At 54.1% G+C, this 16375-nt stretch overlaps 5 protein-coding genes across 5 annotated transcripts; 3 read left to right on the top strand and 2 right to left on the bottom strand.

Annotated features, from left to right (window-relative positions):
- Positions 1–11: 11 nt before the first annotated feature.
- Positions 12–2175, top strand: M409DRAFT_60857 (uncharacterized protein; the record flags this gene model as incomplete). Its single annotated transcript, XM_033814595.1, has 3 exons — positions 12–27; positions 325–1176; positions 1241–2175. 3 exons carry the CDS (start codon positions 12–14, stop codon positions 2173–2175), a joined length of 1803 nt encoding a protein of 600 aa, XP_033660280.1.
- A 607-nt stretch (positions 2176–2782) lies between these two features.
- Positions 2783–3724, bottom strand: M409DRAFT_30142 (uncharacterized protein; the record flags this gene model as incomplete). The annotated part of the gene is made up of 2 exons (XM_033809783.1): positions 2783–3195; positions 3253–3724. 2 exons carry the CDS (start codon positions 3722–3724, stop codon positions 2783–2785), a joined length of 885 nt encoding a protein of 294 aa, XP_033660279.1.
- A 632-nt stretch (positions 3725–4356) lies between these two features.
- On the top strand, positions 4357–7033 carry M409DRAFT_30141 (uncharacterized protein; the record flags this gene model as incomplete). The annotated part of the gene is made up of 2 exons (XM_033809782.1): positions 4357–6178; positions 6225–7033. The coding sequence occupies 2 exons, from the start codon at positions 4357–4359 to the stop codon at positions 7031–7033; spliced, it is 2631 nt and encodes an 876-aa protein (XP_033660278.1).
- Positions 7034–8219: 1186 nt separating this feature from the next.
- On the bottom strand, positions 8220–9605 carry M409DRAFT_71057 (uncharacterized protein; the record flags this gene model as incomplete). The annotated part of the gene is made up of 1 exon (XM_033819013.1): positions 8220–9605. The coding sequence occupies one exon, from the start codon at positions 9603–9605 to the stop codon at positions 8220–8222; it is 1386 nt and encodes a 461-aa protein (XP_033660277.1).
- A 4848-nt stretch (positions 9606–14453) lies between these two features.
- Positions 14454–16331, top strand: M409DRAFT_60853 (uncharacterized protein; the record flags this gene model as incomplete). Its single annotated transcript, XM_033814594.1, has 1 exon — positions 14454–16331. One exon carries the CDS (start codon positions 14454–14456, stop codon positions 16329–16331), a length of 1878 nt encoding a protein of 625 aa, XP_033660276.1.
- Between the last annotated feature and the right edge of the window lie 44 nt (positions 16332–16375).

Genomic DNA, 16375 nt, shown 5'->3' with positions numbered 1-16375 from the left:
AAGACTAGAGGATGGCTACATCTGCTGGTGCGTCGGGTACACTTCGCCGTCATGGTGGTTGCTTGGGAGGGCTCCCCGCTACTTCGCACAGCATTGCAGAAATCTCGTCGCAGCGACCACGCAACATCCAGCCAGACAAACGCTGAACCATCGGCAGAACACTGCAGATGGACGTCTTGAGGGCAGCGATACGGGTGTTGGGTTGGATGTGGCGCAGATTGGTCGACTTGCTGTCGAGTCTCATGCTCTGTTGAAAGGGCGGACAGCACCCCGGCGGCGAAACCACGTCTATCAAGGAGCGCTCACTGACTGATGGGGTTACAGAATACGGCAGCGCGGGCTTCTCTCGCTCTTCCTCCCTCTCTGCCGCACGGTCGCCAGACACCGCATCGCATATCTACCCTGATCGATCAATTCGGCCCCTGCCCAAGAGCAGGCTCAAGTCGAAGCTGTCCCCCGAGCAGCAAGCCGCCCTCGTCTACCCTCCCGATCCACCGCCCATCTCGCCTACTTTGAGCTTCAGCGTGCAGGAGAATGGCACCCAGTCCCAGCAGCGACGGCTGACAAATGGCGATTCGCACCACCATGACCACGATCGGCGCATTGTGCACGACCACTGCACGTGTGGTGAGGATGCGGACAGCGGCGACGACGAGGTCGAGTTTGACCATCCCGACTACCGTTATCCCCCACCCCTACCTGCTGCCCTCGCGAACGGCAAACCTGTGGACTCGCTGCAGCGGCGACTGATCGATGCTACACGCGCGGCCGGCAACCAACCTCCACCCCCAGGCTCAACAGCATCATCAGCAGACGGGTACGAGAGCTTTGAGAATACGAGCAATAAGAAGAAGAGAAAGATACCTCTCTCAGGGGCTTCGAGTATGCACCAGAGTTCGTTAAGTGCCGAGATGGCCAACATGGGTATCAGCAATTCGCATGGAGATGAGGGCGGTGTGAATGGAGTGGCGGGAAGCCCTGAAGAGTCGTACAGTCCACAATCTGCACCTGCAACCACGCCAAGCTCAGGCACGGGCATTAGTGGTGCTGGCAGAGGCAGGTATGGGAGACAGGACGGCAGGCATCGGCGGCCGCTGGGAAGCAACACGATGAATGCCATTAATGGCTACAACTCACGTGTTCCTGCCCGCGGCGCCGAGGTCAAGAATGGAGCAGGTAAATTCCAACCAGACGCGCGGGTTTGATTAGACGGACAAAGCTGACGTAACCTCCAACATAGATACAGGCGTCGAGAACACAGGAGGCATTATTTCTCAAGCCATCAAGACCGCCGCAGAGCAAGGACCTCTCACACCCGCGGGCAAAGGTCGGGACAACGTGAGCTTGCTCCAATCAGCCGCGAGCCAAAACTCCACGACACCCAAAACACAGTTCACCTTCACATGCGAGTCCGACTCCGCCACCAAGATGGTCGATCAACAGCTGCCGCCACCCGCAGCGTACGGCACGCCCACTCCCACACGCAGTGCACCACCGCCAGGCAAGAACGCACATGGCACGCAGACGACCAACGCGTCACGCGCCGGACAAGCACCACCCAACAACATGGCGAGACCACCACCACCACCCGCAAACACTGCACCGCCTGCAGGACAGCAGCAGCAAACAGCGCCACCACCGAAGCCAAAGCCTCGCAGAAACCCCAACAAAGAGTACGCCCTACAAGCTGCCCAACGCAAGAGAAACCAGCAGTACCAGAACTATCATCATCGACCTAAGCCAGACGACATGTGGGTGTGTGAGTTTTGCGAGTACGAAGACATCTATGGTGCACCACCATACGCGATGATTCGCCGGTACGAGATCAGGGACCGCCAGGAGCGCAAGAAGGCAGCAGAGAAGAGACGGTTACTGGAAAAGGCCAAGATGAAGGGACGCAAGAACAAGAAGGGAGCCGGCAAGGGAGGCAAGAACAACAACGGAAACAACGCGACGGCGCCACCACCACCGGCAAATGCCCAGAACTACGATCCCAATCTGCCGCCGCCAGAAGGAGAGGAGTACTACGACGATGAGGAGTATGATGAGGACGGCTACGACCCTGTTGGCGACGAGCAGTACGATCCAGCGTACTATCCACCGCCTGGGCCCGAGCGACCGCCTGCAAGAGTTCCTCCTCCAGGGGCTCGCGGGGCGCCTCATCCCCATGTATAGCTCACCATGGGCATGGCGGTACTGTTTCTGGCTTCGGCTTCGGTGTTTGGTCACATTGTTCCTCGAGGGCTCTACTACTCGCTGTATGCTCTACACTTTGCGACCGTCATTTGGATTGCAATCTGGCTCGTGTCAGAGAAAGCGGAAGGCCAACAGGAATGCGTCGATCAACCTTTCGAAACAGCGCTGGTCATACCTACGGATGAGGAGCCTGTACATACCAACTCGCGGTGAAAACTTCTCCTTCTGGGTTTTGGATGGCGTTGGAGTTCTGGGATTGTTTTTTGTTGCATCTTGCATCTTGCGCGTCGATGGATTCTTGTTCTTTTTTGCATTTCTCTGGCGTTTTATACCTTGACCTCCACTCAAAACACAGAAAACAGACAGATGCAGGGATGATGGTGATGGATGGTGGGAGGAGTGGCTGATGGTGGAGAGTGTTGGTGGAAGTGGAAGTGAAGAGAGTCTGGCGGGCTGAGTGTTGGGGGAGGATGTAAGCAGTTGAACAGTGTACATGACCGAAAAATGGAGGTGAACACTGTTGAAAAGAAGACGTTCTCTCTGGACTGTTTCCTCATTCCCCCCTTCAAAGCTTCGCATCCCCCAGTCACGCCGAACTCCCCTTCTGCTTCTCCCCCAACTTCATCGCCCCCAACGTCTCCGCCGCCTCCTCCTTAAACTCCTCCAACCACCGACTCTGCGGCTTCCGCTCATACACCACATCGCCCATCGTCCACGTCATGCGCTTCCGATCCGTCTCCCAATCCACATCATTATCCGGACAAATCACGTAAAACTTATCCTCACTCATCTTTTTGTAGAGGTAGTCTGCGACCTGCGAGGCGTCCCACGCGCCCGCGGGTTTCTCTTTCAAGCCGCCGCCGCCGGTGAGGCCTGTGAAGGTCCAGCCGGGGACGAGGAGATGCACGGACGTGTGGGGGGAGGTTTTGGCGAGGTCGTAGTGGAGGTGTTCGGTTATGGTTTTGATGGCCGACTTTGTTGCGTTGTAGGCAGGATTGCCTGCGAGGTGAATTAGTCTTCGTGCCTTTGGGGAGAAGATGAGGCTGGTTTATTTACCTGGTGGGTTTGTGATGCCTTGTTTGGAGCCTGTGATTATGATGGCTTTTTGCGAGGATGGATTGTTGTTGTCGTCGAAGTGCGGGTAGAAGGTGTTGAGGCCGTTGATCACGCCGAAGAAGTTGACGTCGAAGATCTTGTGGAAGTAGGCATTATCTGTCCAGTCGCCCTTTAGTCCAATGCCGGCGTTGAGGTGGAGGAGATCGAGTTTCCGGCCGCCTTGCTCAACGGAGGATTTCAGTTGCGTCCAGGCATCGAGAGAAGCTACGTCGATGGAGTGGGTTTCGACTTTGCCGGAGGAGGACGAGAGTGTGCTTTTGGCTTGGTCGAGTTGGGAGGTGTTGTTGTCGACGAGAATGAGGTTCATGGAGTGCGAGGCGCATAGTTTGGCGACGGCGAGGCCTACGCCGCTTGCTGCGCCGGTTATGAGGGCATTGGCGCCGCTGCGGAAGACTTTGGTTGGGGCTGCCATGTTTTATTGTGTTGTTGAGATGGTGGTAGAAGAAAGAGGGGGATGGAGAGGGGCATTGGGGGGTGAAGTGATCGACTTGCACGACGTCTGTTGTTGGAGATGGGAAGGTTATCTCCGAGAGATATTGATGGATGGCTGTCCACTGCTGGTGAAGGCAAGTGTTCTTTCGTCTTCAATGCCTCTCAAAGGACTCCCCAAAGAACGACGCCCGATCATGCCGTCTTGACTTTTGTGGTGGTCATGGTGCTGCTGTCACACGCGGAGATAGCAATGCGATGATCGAAACATGTCTAACTTTGCCCTTCTCTCGTACGGTCTTACTCTGCAGACCCACGTTGCTATTGCGCTTGGTCTGTATCGTGCGTCGTCATCGTCGATAAAATGAAGGCGTTGTTAGCCACGAGGTTGTTGGAGAAGAGGATCGCGGTGCTTGCACAAGTTCGCTCGTGAACCTCCCCGCGGTAGATTTGGGCGCTGGTTGCTGGGCAACCCAGCCGATCATCACAAATCCCGACCACACCTCGATCCAGAACACACGCAGGTGGCCAGCACCCGAGACAATAGCAACGCCTTTATATTCCCTCGTCCGCCTCTCACATCACTCGCACATGCTTTCTGTGTGATGAGACAACATGGACGCCAAATCGCGGCCTCAGCACCGCCGCAACCCCAGCTCCAAGTCGGGCATCCTCAAGTCGCTCGTCTCGTCCAAGTCGAGGCCGGCCTCGCCTGAACACTCTCGCGAAAATGCACAACAAGTTCGGAGCCAGACAATGCCCTTGCTCCCGCCAGACCATCCTCATACTTCAGCACGAGGTACAGGACTGAAGGAGCGGGCTGGCAACGTCCAGTCTCCTCCATCCTCACCTTCAAAGAAGAAGGCCACTCTGGGACGGACTGACAAAGATATCAAGGCGTCGAAAGTGAAGGATGGCAAAGATGGCCCAAAGAAGAGCAAATCCTCTACCAATCTTGGAGCTGTCTTCGCCAGGATGAACCGCTCCAGCAAAGACCTCTCTGCTCAACTCGCCAAAGACAAGGAAAACACCACCCCGCCAGTCTCCGTCAATCGGCCGCTCGAAACACCCATCTTCTCTCAGTTTGCCTCCAAAGACGACTCGAACTCCTCACGTCCGGGTAGTCGAGATAGCAAGTCCTCCCACAACCTGCAGAGCGAGATCGATCTCTACACGCCAAAGGTCTACTCGCCCAGCAAGCAACGCAACTTCAATGGCACTATCGACGATCCTGGAATGAGGCCAACACTCAGCCGAGATCGCCCACAGAGTGCATACAACCCTGTCTCGGATGGCTTCATGGCAGCGTTGGGAAGGAGAGTAAGTGGAAGACACGCCAGTATCGATGACAAGAGACGGTCTGAAGATGCGGCGAGAAAGCAGGCTTCAGTCACGAATACCAGAGTTTCGATGGAGAGATCGAGGATACTTGGGCGGAACAGCACAGACCGAAAGACCAGCGGCAGCAGCACAGAACAGGCACCCGCAAAGGAGAAGCTCAATGTTACCAAGAGAGGTGGGAGAGTCATGGCCGCGGTGGCTGCCTTCCAGGGTAAGACCAAGGAGACGGCAGCTGAGAAGACCAAGAAAGAAGAGCCACTGGATCCAAAGGCTGTTGACGCTGCGTTCGAAGCGGTGCTGGTATCACGCAACATCCCGGAGCCCATGAGACAGAAGATGCGCACCTTGACTTTGACAGTGAAGGCGGATTTCATCAAGCAGGACAAGATGACAGGCAACAGTCCACTCGGAACTTTGACGAGCAACCTGGAGAAGTCGAAGTCGTCGAATAAAGTTACAGAGGTCGTGCCAGAGAAGAAGGAAGAGGACGACAGCAAGTCGACGAAGCGCTCGCGGACTCGCAGTCGTACCTTTACCTTTTCGAAAAGCGACCGAAAGAATAAGGGTGACGCTTCGCCATCGAAGAAGCAGCGCTCACAAAGTAAGAGCCGACCCACCTCTGTAGAGATCCCCAAAGAGGCGTATACTGGTTCTCAATCACAAACGCCTACCACCCCAACCGGCTCATTTGGACGCAAGAGTGGCGCTCCTGCTCTGCCCACCGACTACATAACCTATCTCAAGAAGAACCAGGATCCCACCAAGATCGAAGTAGGCCGTCTGCATAAGCTGCGAATCCTGCTGCGGAATGAGACTGTAACATGGGTCGACGGCTTCATCTCCCAGGGCGGTATGGCCGAGATTGTGGATCTCCTCAACAAGACCATGGCGATTGAGTGGCGAGAGGATCATGAGGATCAAGTGCTTCATGAAGGACTGCTTTGTCTCAAGGGTCTCTGCACGACTGAGCGTGCGCTGGCAGAGTTGAACCAGGTGGCGGACCACTTGTTCCCAGCATTGCTGGGGATGCTGTTTGATGATGAGAAGAAAGGCCCGGCCGAGTATACGACCAGGACTATCATCATCAACGTGCTGTGTGAGTAAATTGTGATTGTTGTGACGAACCTCACTGACAGAAGCAGTCAACTTCCTCGCTGCAGCCACAAACTCGTCGCCGAAGGACATCGAGGAACGAGCACGTAGGATCCTTCGATACCTCGGAGAGCCAGTGAAGCCAGAAGATGCCCAGCCAGTCGACTTCGTCTTGGGAATGCATGTACCAAGACCGTACAAGCTCTGGTGTCGTGAAGTTTCCAACGTCACCAAGGAAGTGTTCTGGATCTTTCTTCATCATCTTAACGTCGTCCCCCTTCCAAAGCCGTCGAGCTCGCACAGCAATTCCTCGCCGGTAGATGATGAAGAGCGAGCAAAGACTCTGGCTGCGACTTACACCCAGCGCCATTTTCCTGGATCTCGACCACCGGTCCCAGCAGCACCCTACATCGGCGGAGTGGAGTGGGACGCAACAACATACCTTACCGCACACCTCGACCTCCTGAACGGGCTAATCGCCTCTCTTCCCTCACTCTCTGCGCGCAACGACCTCCGTTCTGAGCTCCAAGCCTCTGGCTCTGAGAAAGTCATGGGCACTGTGCTCCGCACCTGCAAAGAGAAGTTCTACTCGGGCGTGCACGATGGCTTGCGGGCTTGGGTCGCTGCCGCCGCCGAGGATGGCTGGGAAACGAGGTTCGTCCGGGAAGGCCCCACGGATGAGGAGGTCAAGGAGCACGCAATGAAGGCGAGTCCTAAGAAGAGTCCCAAGAAGAAGAAAGACCTCCCACCTCAGCTTGATGCCCCAAAACTGGATGCTCCAAGACTCGACCTGGATTTGAAGTTGGAGAGGACGAAGAGTAAGCAAGCGGAGGGGGAGGACGATGGATGGCTTGGATGATATGGTGATGAGTTTCTGAATTATGATGATGCTTCTCGATTGACGGCTAATGAGTGCTGCTTGGGATGGACGCACATGTTGGTGTTATTGTCCATGTTGGACTTTCGGTTCTTGTTCTTATTTCGTACGGACGGTCTTATGGATGGATGAAAGGCGCTGGAGTTTGGTCTCGGCTGATTGATTGATTGGGGGCATAATTCGTCCAGCAAAACACGATACAGAAGTCATGCAGCATTATGAAGCATTAGAAATCGACAAGGTACATGTATGGTGGCATCAAGAACAGTCCAAATCAAGGTCGAACATACTTCGTCCAGTCGGTGAGGACTTGTTGAAGTGCACAGGCAATCATTCAGGTGCGGCTGACTTGACATCTTTGCAGGTTCGAACGAACGCACAAACGGGATTTGCCCCAAGTCGATATACGCATATACTTCTATTTAGCCTATCGCTGCAGTTTTTCTGGGCCGTCGAGTATCAGGACAAGGCTGCCAAGAGAGTCGGCTGCGCGTCGAGCTTTTGCGAGGAGCCGATCTCGATGCTCTCCATCTTCTACGCGGCCTTGACGGGGAAGGCATGGTTCAGTAAGTCAGCTTCCATATCTGCGCTTGGCCCTGGCTGACCACCGTGAACTTATCTATGGACGGCCCTCGAAGAGGTGTCATGCGCGCAGACGAAGGACACAAGGACGCTAGTCGCAAGGACGAAGAAGCTCTCGAAGGGACCAGGCTGATCCTTCATGGTGTGGGGCTGAAGGACAATCCGTCCGTAGGAGGAATCCGTGGATACCGTGGATAGGCAGATACGTTTTTCCGACGATTTCCTCGCCTTGAAGAAAACGTATTTGCCCGGGTTTGCGACGCGAGCGAAGGGATTCGGGTCTTCGATTGAGCGGGACGATCGACTTTTGTGATGGTCTTGTGTTATCCTTGAGCGGCACTATGGTATAGTAAGGATGACAGACAGGATACTGGCAGGCGCTTGTGTCGTTGTTTTGGCTGACATCTGTCTCAGTTGCGGCAAGCCCTCGCGAGGATGGCTGCTTTATTGTCCCAGGTCGGTGTTTGAAATGCAACACCTTTTCACATGTGAGCATGGGCTTAGGAGACGCTCAGAATTACCGGTAAACAGATCTGCATACTATACCTCCTCGAGTCCTCGCGGTATCCCGGTTATCTACTCTCTCTCACAAATGCTGCCTCACCCCAAAATCCAAACTCAAATGCCCCATCCCCGGCCCCGACCCCCCATTCATAGTCCTCTCATACCTTATCGGCAACTGCGCAATACTCAACGGCCCGCCATTCCCCTCAATCGCCAAATCCGGCGGCGTCAATTCTCCCCTCAAATTCTTCGAGACCATGCCCCTCAAGTCCTCTGCCGGGGAGGAGGATTTGTCTTGTGCTGCGAGGATATACACGAGTTTCGTAAACGCCGCCTCGGTCGTCATGTCGTATCCGAGTTGGATGCCTGCTTCGACGAGTTTCCGCGCGGGCTCGTATGCCGAAGAGACCGATCCGTGGAGACATTGTGTGACGTTGACGATGATCACGCCGCGGTTTACAGCGCTCTGCAGCGCGGGGATTAAGTCGAGGGGGATGTTTCCCGCGCCGAGGGTTTCCAGCACCGCGCCGCGGATGGAGGGTGTGGTGAGGATTGTGGTGAGGAGGGAGGGCGTGAGGCCGGGGTAGATTTTTATTACCACGACGGAGGCGCTGTTCATCTCTGCGAGGGCTTTTGAATGCTTGGGTTGAGAGGAGGTGTTGGTGGCGTGGTTGGGTTCGGGGTGTTGGAGATTGTCCCAGTGAACGACGATACCCGTCTCTGAGACTGTTGCGAGCGGACCGGCGTTGGGTGATTCGAAGCCTGAGTAGCTGGAAGCGCTGATCTTGGTTATCCTCGTCCCGCGGAGGAGCTTGTGGCCGAAATACACACAGACTTCTGGGATGCGCAGGTGACTTGCTAACACAATCGAGCCGAGTAGATTATCGGAACCATCGCTATCCGCGAAGAACATACTCCTCTGGGCTCCGGTGAGGACAACCGTCTTATCCAGGTTTGGCATCAACATATAAGACAGCGCTGCAGAAGTATACGCGAGCGTATCCGTGCCATGGCAAATCACAAACGCGTCGAAATTGGCCTCGTTGGAGCGCACCGTCCGCGCGAGCTGATTCCACGTCGGTGAATGTGCGGTCGAACTGTCCAGAAGCGGGTTGAATTCAAGCACAGTACACCTCACGTTCGCGCCATTACGGTCGCGTGGTAAGCGTAAACTCGGCGCTTCGCGCTCCACCCCGTGCTCGTCGATCACACGATAGGTTGGGCAAGGCGTCCCGTCATTAAAGACCGGCTTCGCAGAGAGGCATTCATCGAGGAATAATGTCGATGTTACGAGGCCGTCCTCCGAATCTTGCATACAGATCGTGCCGCCGGCGACGATAAGAAGGATAGAGGGTTCGTATGTGTCTTGGGGATGATTGCTACTGGTTTTCGCTCCCATCGCTCGGTTTTGGTATCTTTCTCGGTTCGCCGAGACGAAGGAGAGGAGGCGATAGATTCCGGATGCCATCTTGTCCCTGATTGATAGAAGACCACAGATATGCGATACTATGTCCAGATGGCGTAGACGGTCGTCGCACCGCGGGGATGTCCGTCAATATTGAGATATCGCAAAAGATATGGCCGTGTCGCAAGAGTGTCGTCTGACCAGTGGAGATGCTCGTTCGGCAGTGTGGTGAGATTGCTCTCTTATCAAAGAGAGTAGACACGACAAAGAAGCTCAGTAGGAAAAATCTTTTCCTTATCTTGGAGACCCCAGATGGAGAAAGGAAAGGAAACCCACCAAGGTTTAGCAACCGTATCTACTTGCTTACCAGCGCCATGGGTAGCTACGGCATTTCGTCGAAATAGACCCGAAGAGTAGGTGGTGCCGGGTGTTCTGAGAAAAAGATGAAAAAGTTACCCCATCAGAATCGCGGAATGGAAGAAATCTGGCCACGAGGACGTGAGGTCGGCGCTACTCGAGTAGTCATCAGAAGCTCGGACCACTTTCACGACGACAACTTCATCTGTTCGATGAGATGGAAGAATGATTCCAAGCAGTCCCATTGTAGAATACATAGCCATCGCGAAGCAGCAACGCGACAGGGTATCGCATCTTTGCTTCCTTTCCCATAAGCAACGCCTCGCTCATCCCAAAGCAAAGACATCACATCTCCATCTCCTTATTTCCCACTGATCTGTCCCTCCACAAAGTCCAGCGCTTGATCACGGCTCACCACATCGATGGTACTGGCCTTGTTCAAGTAACTAACACCATAGCACTTCTCCGCGACATGCAACATCTCCGGCCGGAACGTCGTGCAGATGAACTGTCCAGTCTGCGAGCACTCCTTAAGCAGCTGCGCGACCGCCGTTCGATACTGTGCGTCTAGGTTGGCATCGATCTCGTCGAAGAGGTAGAATGGCGCGGGATCGGAGAACTGAATAGCGAAGACAAGAGCCAACGCACAGAGCGACTTTTGACCACCGGAGAGCTGCTGGATGCGTTGTTGCTCGTCATGCTTGCTGTTGAAGGATACGGAGATACCGATACCGATGTAATTCTCCACGCTGGATCTGTGTCCCTCTTCATCGCTGTCCTCATCGTCGGCGCCATTTGCAGCACCGTTCGCCTGGCGATCGCTCCGGCGTTGAATGATGAGTCGGCCTTTTCCGGCAGGGACAAGACGTTCGAAGACGCTGGCAAACTCTTTGCTGACTTGCTTGAACGTACGCTCGATGGCCTCGTCTTTGCGCTGGTCGAGCACATCGATGAGCTCCCGAATAGAAGCGTCGCTGTTATCGAGCTCCTTTCGACGATTCTCAAGATTCTCTCGCTGCTTCTCGAATTGGATGTACTGTTCGAAGGCTTTCTTGTTGACATGGCCGTACTTCTTGAGCGACTCTTGAACTTTGTGGAGTTTCTGAGTGGCCGTGGTGTTGCTCATCTTTGTATATTGAGCGGTGAAAGCAGCCTCTGGCAAGACACCGAGATTGCTGATCTGTTGACGGACAACGACCAAGCGTTCTGTCGCACGTGCACGAGTCTGTGCGCTCTTCTCGACATGCTTCTGGTGGTTTCTGATAGCCTGTTCGAGTTTCTCGACTTCAGCTCTCTTGCTGGCCAGGCTAGATTCGGCATTCTGTAGCTCCTGCTGTCGCTCCTCAATTGATTCGTCGATCTCGCCGAGCTTGGCGTCGATGTTGTCGAGGAGCTTGGTGGCACGCTTCAGATCTGACTTGCGTTCTTTGAGAAGGACATTGCTGTTGCCGCTTCTAGCAGCATCAGATTCCATGTTCAGAGTCTGCAGCTGCGCGAGTCGTGGTCGAAGGTTCACATTGAGGACGTCCTCAATCTCTTGCTTCTGGCCTTCAAGTTCGGCCAGAGCAGTCTTAGCTTCAGTATACTGCTTCCTTAGATCGAGAATCTGGTTTTGGAGTGTATCCAGTTGACGCTCCTCCTGGGTGGTCAGCGCTTTCTTAAAGTCTGCTGCCAGTTCGGACTCGTAACCGGAAAGCTGATTGCCCAATGCACTGAGTAAGTCCTCGACCTGTTCTTGCTGGCGATGCTTCTTGTCGAGTTCATCACGGCGAGTCGCAAGTTCTTTCTGTTTCTTTTGTAGCTCATCCATGAGCGGACCATAGCCACCTTCGATCTGCTGACGCTTCTGCTCGATCTTTTGCAGCTCACTCATAGCCTTCGTCACCTTCTGATCAATCTTTTGCAGCTCGCGACTGATTTCATCTTGACGACCGTCGGCACGTTCAAACTCTTCACGCCTGGCCTTGTACTGAGCCAGACCGTCCATTCGAGAGTTCCGAGAATCGTGCCAGCCACCAGTAAGAGCGCCCTTGTTATCAGATCGATCTCCATCGGGAGTGATAGCGTCGAGTGAGTGACTTCGAGCGTACTGGGCAGCGACTTGCAAGTTTGGACAGACAATAGTCCTGCCAAAGACTTGCTGCATGGCCTTTTCGAACTTTTGATCGTATTTCAATTTGCCGATGAGATGGACGGCATCGCTGGTTTTGGGCACTTCAACAGGCTTGGGCTTGACACGATTCAGCGGTGTGAAGGTGAGACGACCTGCTTTTGCCTTCGACAGTCGCTTGATGAGCTCCTCGGAGATATTGTCGTTCTCCACAACGTAGTGGAAGAGTGAAGCACCAGCTGTCACTTCGGCCGCAGTCTTGTAATTGGGAGGGCATTCGAAGAGCTCGCCGATTGGACCATACGCGCCTTCAATACCGTCCTGCTGTACAATGCGTCGAACGAAAGCGAGGCCTTGCTGCGTGTTCCGGTCCATCATCTGACCGAGAAAGCGTTCGGCCTTTTGGAGTTCCTCTCGAGCGGTTCCGATGACAGAATTCAGCTTGGCCTCTTCTCGCCAGAGCTCTTTTCGCTGGTCTTGCAAACGATCTTTCTCGTCTCGAGCTCGTTGAACTTCGCCAGATATGTTCTGCTGCTCATCGCCGCGATTGTCAATACGGTTGCGCAGCTCTTCCATGTCCGAGTCGAGTTGGCCAATTTCCGACTCAAGGTCAGAAATCTCTTCTGTGATCTGCATGTTGATGGCTTTGCGTTTTGCCATGGAATCGTGGACCGTAGCAATCTCTCTTCGCAGGTAATCGTCTCGCTCTTTCTTTGTTTTGAACTGATTCTGGCGACCCTGCTTCGCTAGCAGACGATTGACGTTCGCTACAGCATCGTCCAGTTGCTGCTTTGCCGCACGCTGTTCCTCTCGCTTGGTGTTGTATTGTGGTAGAAGCTCCTCAAGCTGGGCCTCATGTTTTGCGATTTGATCTTCCACTTCGCGAAGGTCTTTGGCGTACTGGGCTTGGGTCTGCTGAGCTGCGAGCTGGTTGTCCTGGAGAGCTTGCAAGTCTGACTCTGCTTTGGCCTTGTTCCTTGCCGCCTCAATACGGTCTTCCTTGTACTGGTTCTTCTCCTGCGTGAGAAGCCGCATCTGCTGCTGCAAGCTTGTAATCTGTGCGTCAATTGAGTCCAGCTCCTTCTCGCTCTCGGCTAAAGCTTCAATGTTGTCATCTTGCTGGTCGGCGCCACCGTCTCGAGACTCATCGAGCCGAGAAAGCTGCTCTTCGATGGACTCTTGATCTTTGTGGTGGATGGTATATTCTAGACATCTCCTCTCACGATCTTTGTCTTGGAAAGCGCGCAATTCCTCTTTTTCCTCCTCAAGCTCGCCCAATCGCGTGCGAATGTGCTTGAGCAGATCGTCAATCTTGGTTCGCTTGTGTTCCGTCTCCTCCATGATCTTCTGCGACTCAGTCCTCCTGCTTTCGTATACTTCAGTACCAGCCACAGTCTTGAGCATCTTCAGACGCTCGGCGTCCTTCATGTTGGTGATGGCCGTGACTCTACCCTGGGGTACGATGTAGTACGGATTACTCTTGCTGAAGCCTGCACTCTCCAGGATGTTCATGACCTCCTGCTTTGTGGTGTTCTTGCGATTCAAGCTGTATTCGTCCTTCTTCTGACCAATCGTCCGTCGTAGAATGACTTCTGGGGTGTTTGTGGGAAAGCGCTCGTCGCTGTTGTCGAAGATGACCTCGACGTAGGCCGTCATGACTGCAGATCCGGCACCTTCGTGGAGCAGACCCTGTCGGTCCTGGCGACTGAGCTGGGTGTACTGATCGCTGAGGACAAAACGGATGGCGGCGAAGAAGTTGCTCTTGCCAGAGCCGTTGCGACCGACAATGACATTGTGCTTGGGCGAGAATGGCTCGATGACGGTTTGGTCCTTGTAGGACTTGAAGCCCTGGATGATGATCTGCTTGATGTACATCTCGCTGGCGGAGTTACGCAGTCGGGGTAGGTGTGTTGTCGCGCCTTCGCTGGCGCTTTCGAAATGAGGTCCTCAATCTATTGTGATTGCATGCGGGCGGTGGGTGACTGTGTTGTAGAGCGGCGGCGGTTGTTGGGTGGAGGAGGTGTTGTTTGTCGCGAAAGTCATCAAAGTCGCGTCAGGTCGCGTTTGCGGGGAGTGGTCCGAGCGTTTGCCGGCCTTCACATGTGTCACGTGTGACGACACTTCCACTTCCACATTCACTCGACTCTCGAAATAGTCTCAGTCACCAGCTGACGCCAATTCGAACATCGCCATCCCCAGGCATCACTGCAGAATACTTTTCGAGCTAACTTGAGCAGATCCACAGGGGCAGACCAATCGAAGCTGGTCTTTGAGGCCGCCAGCTTCAGCTCCTTCTGGCGGCTCGAAGAGCACATGGCTGGCCTGAGCATCTCCTTCGACGAGCATAGTAAGTCCAATGTCTCGCATGGAAAGCTCTCAGCTTCTTTTTGGAATCATTCCTCTCCGCCAGAGCCCGCACCCATCGTATTGTTATTCCCGCAACAATGGCACAACCTACGCAAAGAGCTCACCAAGAGCCTTCGGATCTGCTCGCCTTCGACGACCTAGGCTTGGACAGCCTGGGATTCGACGAGCTATTTTGGCCGATGGATTATAACGCAACCAGCACGCTCGATCATGTCCTCGACCAGGTCGTATGCTCAGAGCACTTGGAACAGCAGCTCGGTGAAGAAGAAGCGGCGGTTCGCTCTTCGATGCATTGGCAAGACTCACCTCCACAGCCACGACGCACTCCGGTGAATGGCTCCATGGGTCCACTTGAGATCCTGATCCGCGAGGAGAATAGCCAGACTCAAAGAAAGTTAGAGCGCATGCTCTCCAGACTCGGCTGCAGAGCGATAGTAGCAGGAACAGACCAAAGAGCGCTGCAATACCTCTCAAATGGCATCAACTTTGATCTTATCTTCGTTGGGCTCGAAAGTCCGAGTAATACTCTCGTTCAAGACATACGAGCCGCGTGTTCTAGCGACTTGGAAGTGCCGATCTTGGCCATCACTGCGGGCTTGCAAGGCATCGAAGAACTGAGGGAATTCGACTTGGTACTGGAGTTGCCCCTGAATAAAGACAAATTGGAAGATGCGATCAATATCTTCTATCCGCGCGGGCAATCATTTCAGTTGGCTTCCAATGATGATCCAGAGAGTGACTGCTCGTGGACCGCGGCCGACGATGATGAAGAATGGCAGTTCTCATTCAAGGGGCATCTGAGGCGGTTTCAAGCACAGAACGAACGCGTGTCTTTGATGACTCCACCACTGCTTTCGAAACAACGCCGCAAGATTCACGCCATGGCACATCTGTACAGACTGAGCCATACAAGTCTTGGATGTGGGAGATACAAACGAGTCTTGATTCTAAAGTGTCGGCTCTTGAAGCCGTCCACTGTTTTGAATCACTGGAATCCAGGACGCAAGCAGTGGGCAGAGGGTGTCGTAGACCCAAGGATCATCGCATTTCATGGAGACGCCGGGGACACATCTAGCGAAGCACTTGCAACGTGGCTACAACAAGCAGGCTTACCGGCTCCAGTTCTTGTACATCGTGATGAACATGAGACAGAGGCGGCCAGAAACTCCATACACTTATTTTTCGAGCAGCCGGCCGACGCTGCAGTCGTCCTCGAAGCAGTACATGGGACCACACCCTCGTGGAGTGTCTCCACAATAACATGCGACTACACAGTATTCAAGGACTGCTTCTGGTCTCCCTGGCAAAGTCCAGCCAACTTCGATGCCGTTCTAGCCCAGAAGATGGATGTCACAAGTACAGTCGATTCCACAAGAAGGCCAAAACTTGAAAGCCGGACTCCAAGCATATTCACTCCATCCGAAGACGAGGCGATCTCTGACTCTGAGTACTCAGACATCAACACCTATGCCACCAGTACCAACAGTAGCCGCTACTCCGCGCCAACGACCAACCCTTCGACTGCTTCTTTCCTCACCCACGCTACATCATCAGCGTCTCGCTCACATAAAGGCAGACACAAAAAAGCCGACTCCACGTCCCTGCACAGCTTCGCAGCAACAGCTTCCTCCCTCCCAACGATCGCAGACGAACAGCCATCCGACACCGACACCAACACCATCGCCTCAACCTCACAAACGACGAGTCGGAAACGTCGCCTCCCATACTCACTCTCAGGCTATCAATGCTCTCACCCCTCCTGCACAAAGACCTTCGACCACGCAGGCGACTGTCGTAAACACGAGAAGATTCATGAAGATCGCTCGCATATCTGTGAGATCTGTGGCAAGACATTCCTGTATCCTAAGGATGTGAGACGGCATTGTCAGAATGTACATAAGTGGAAAGAGTCGTTTATGGCGCAGAGGGCGGAGAGGAAAGTGCGGCCTTGTTGATATGGTCTGGTCCTTGCGGCGATTTACTAAGCACTCGTGATGTA

Source organism: Zasmidium cellare (genome assembly GCF_010093935.1).
Source record: "Zasmidium cellare ATCC 36951 unplaced genomic scaffold M409scaffold_60, whole genome shotgun sequence".
NCBI classification, from domain to species: domain Eukaryota; kingdom Fungi; phylum Ascomycota; class Dothideomycetes; order Mycosphaerellales; family Mycosphaerellaceae; genus Zasmidium; species Zasmidium cellare.
Note: the sequence above shows the minus strand (reverse complement) of the source record. Positions and strands in the feature narration are given on the sequence as shown.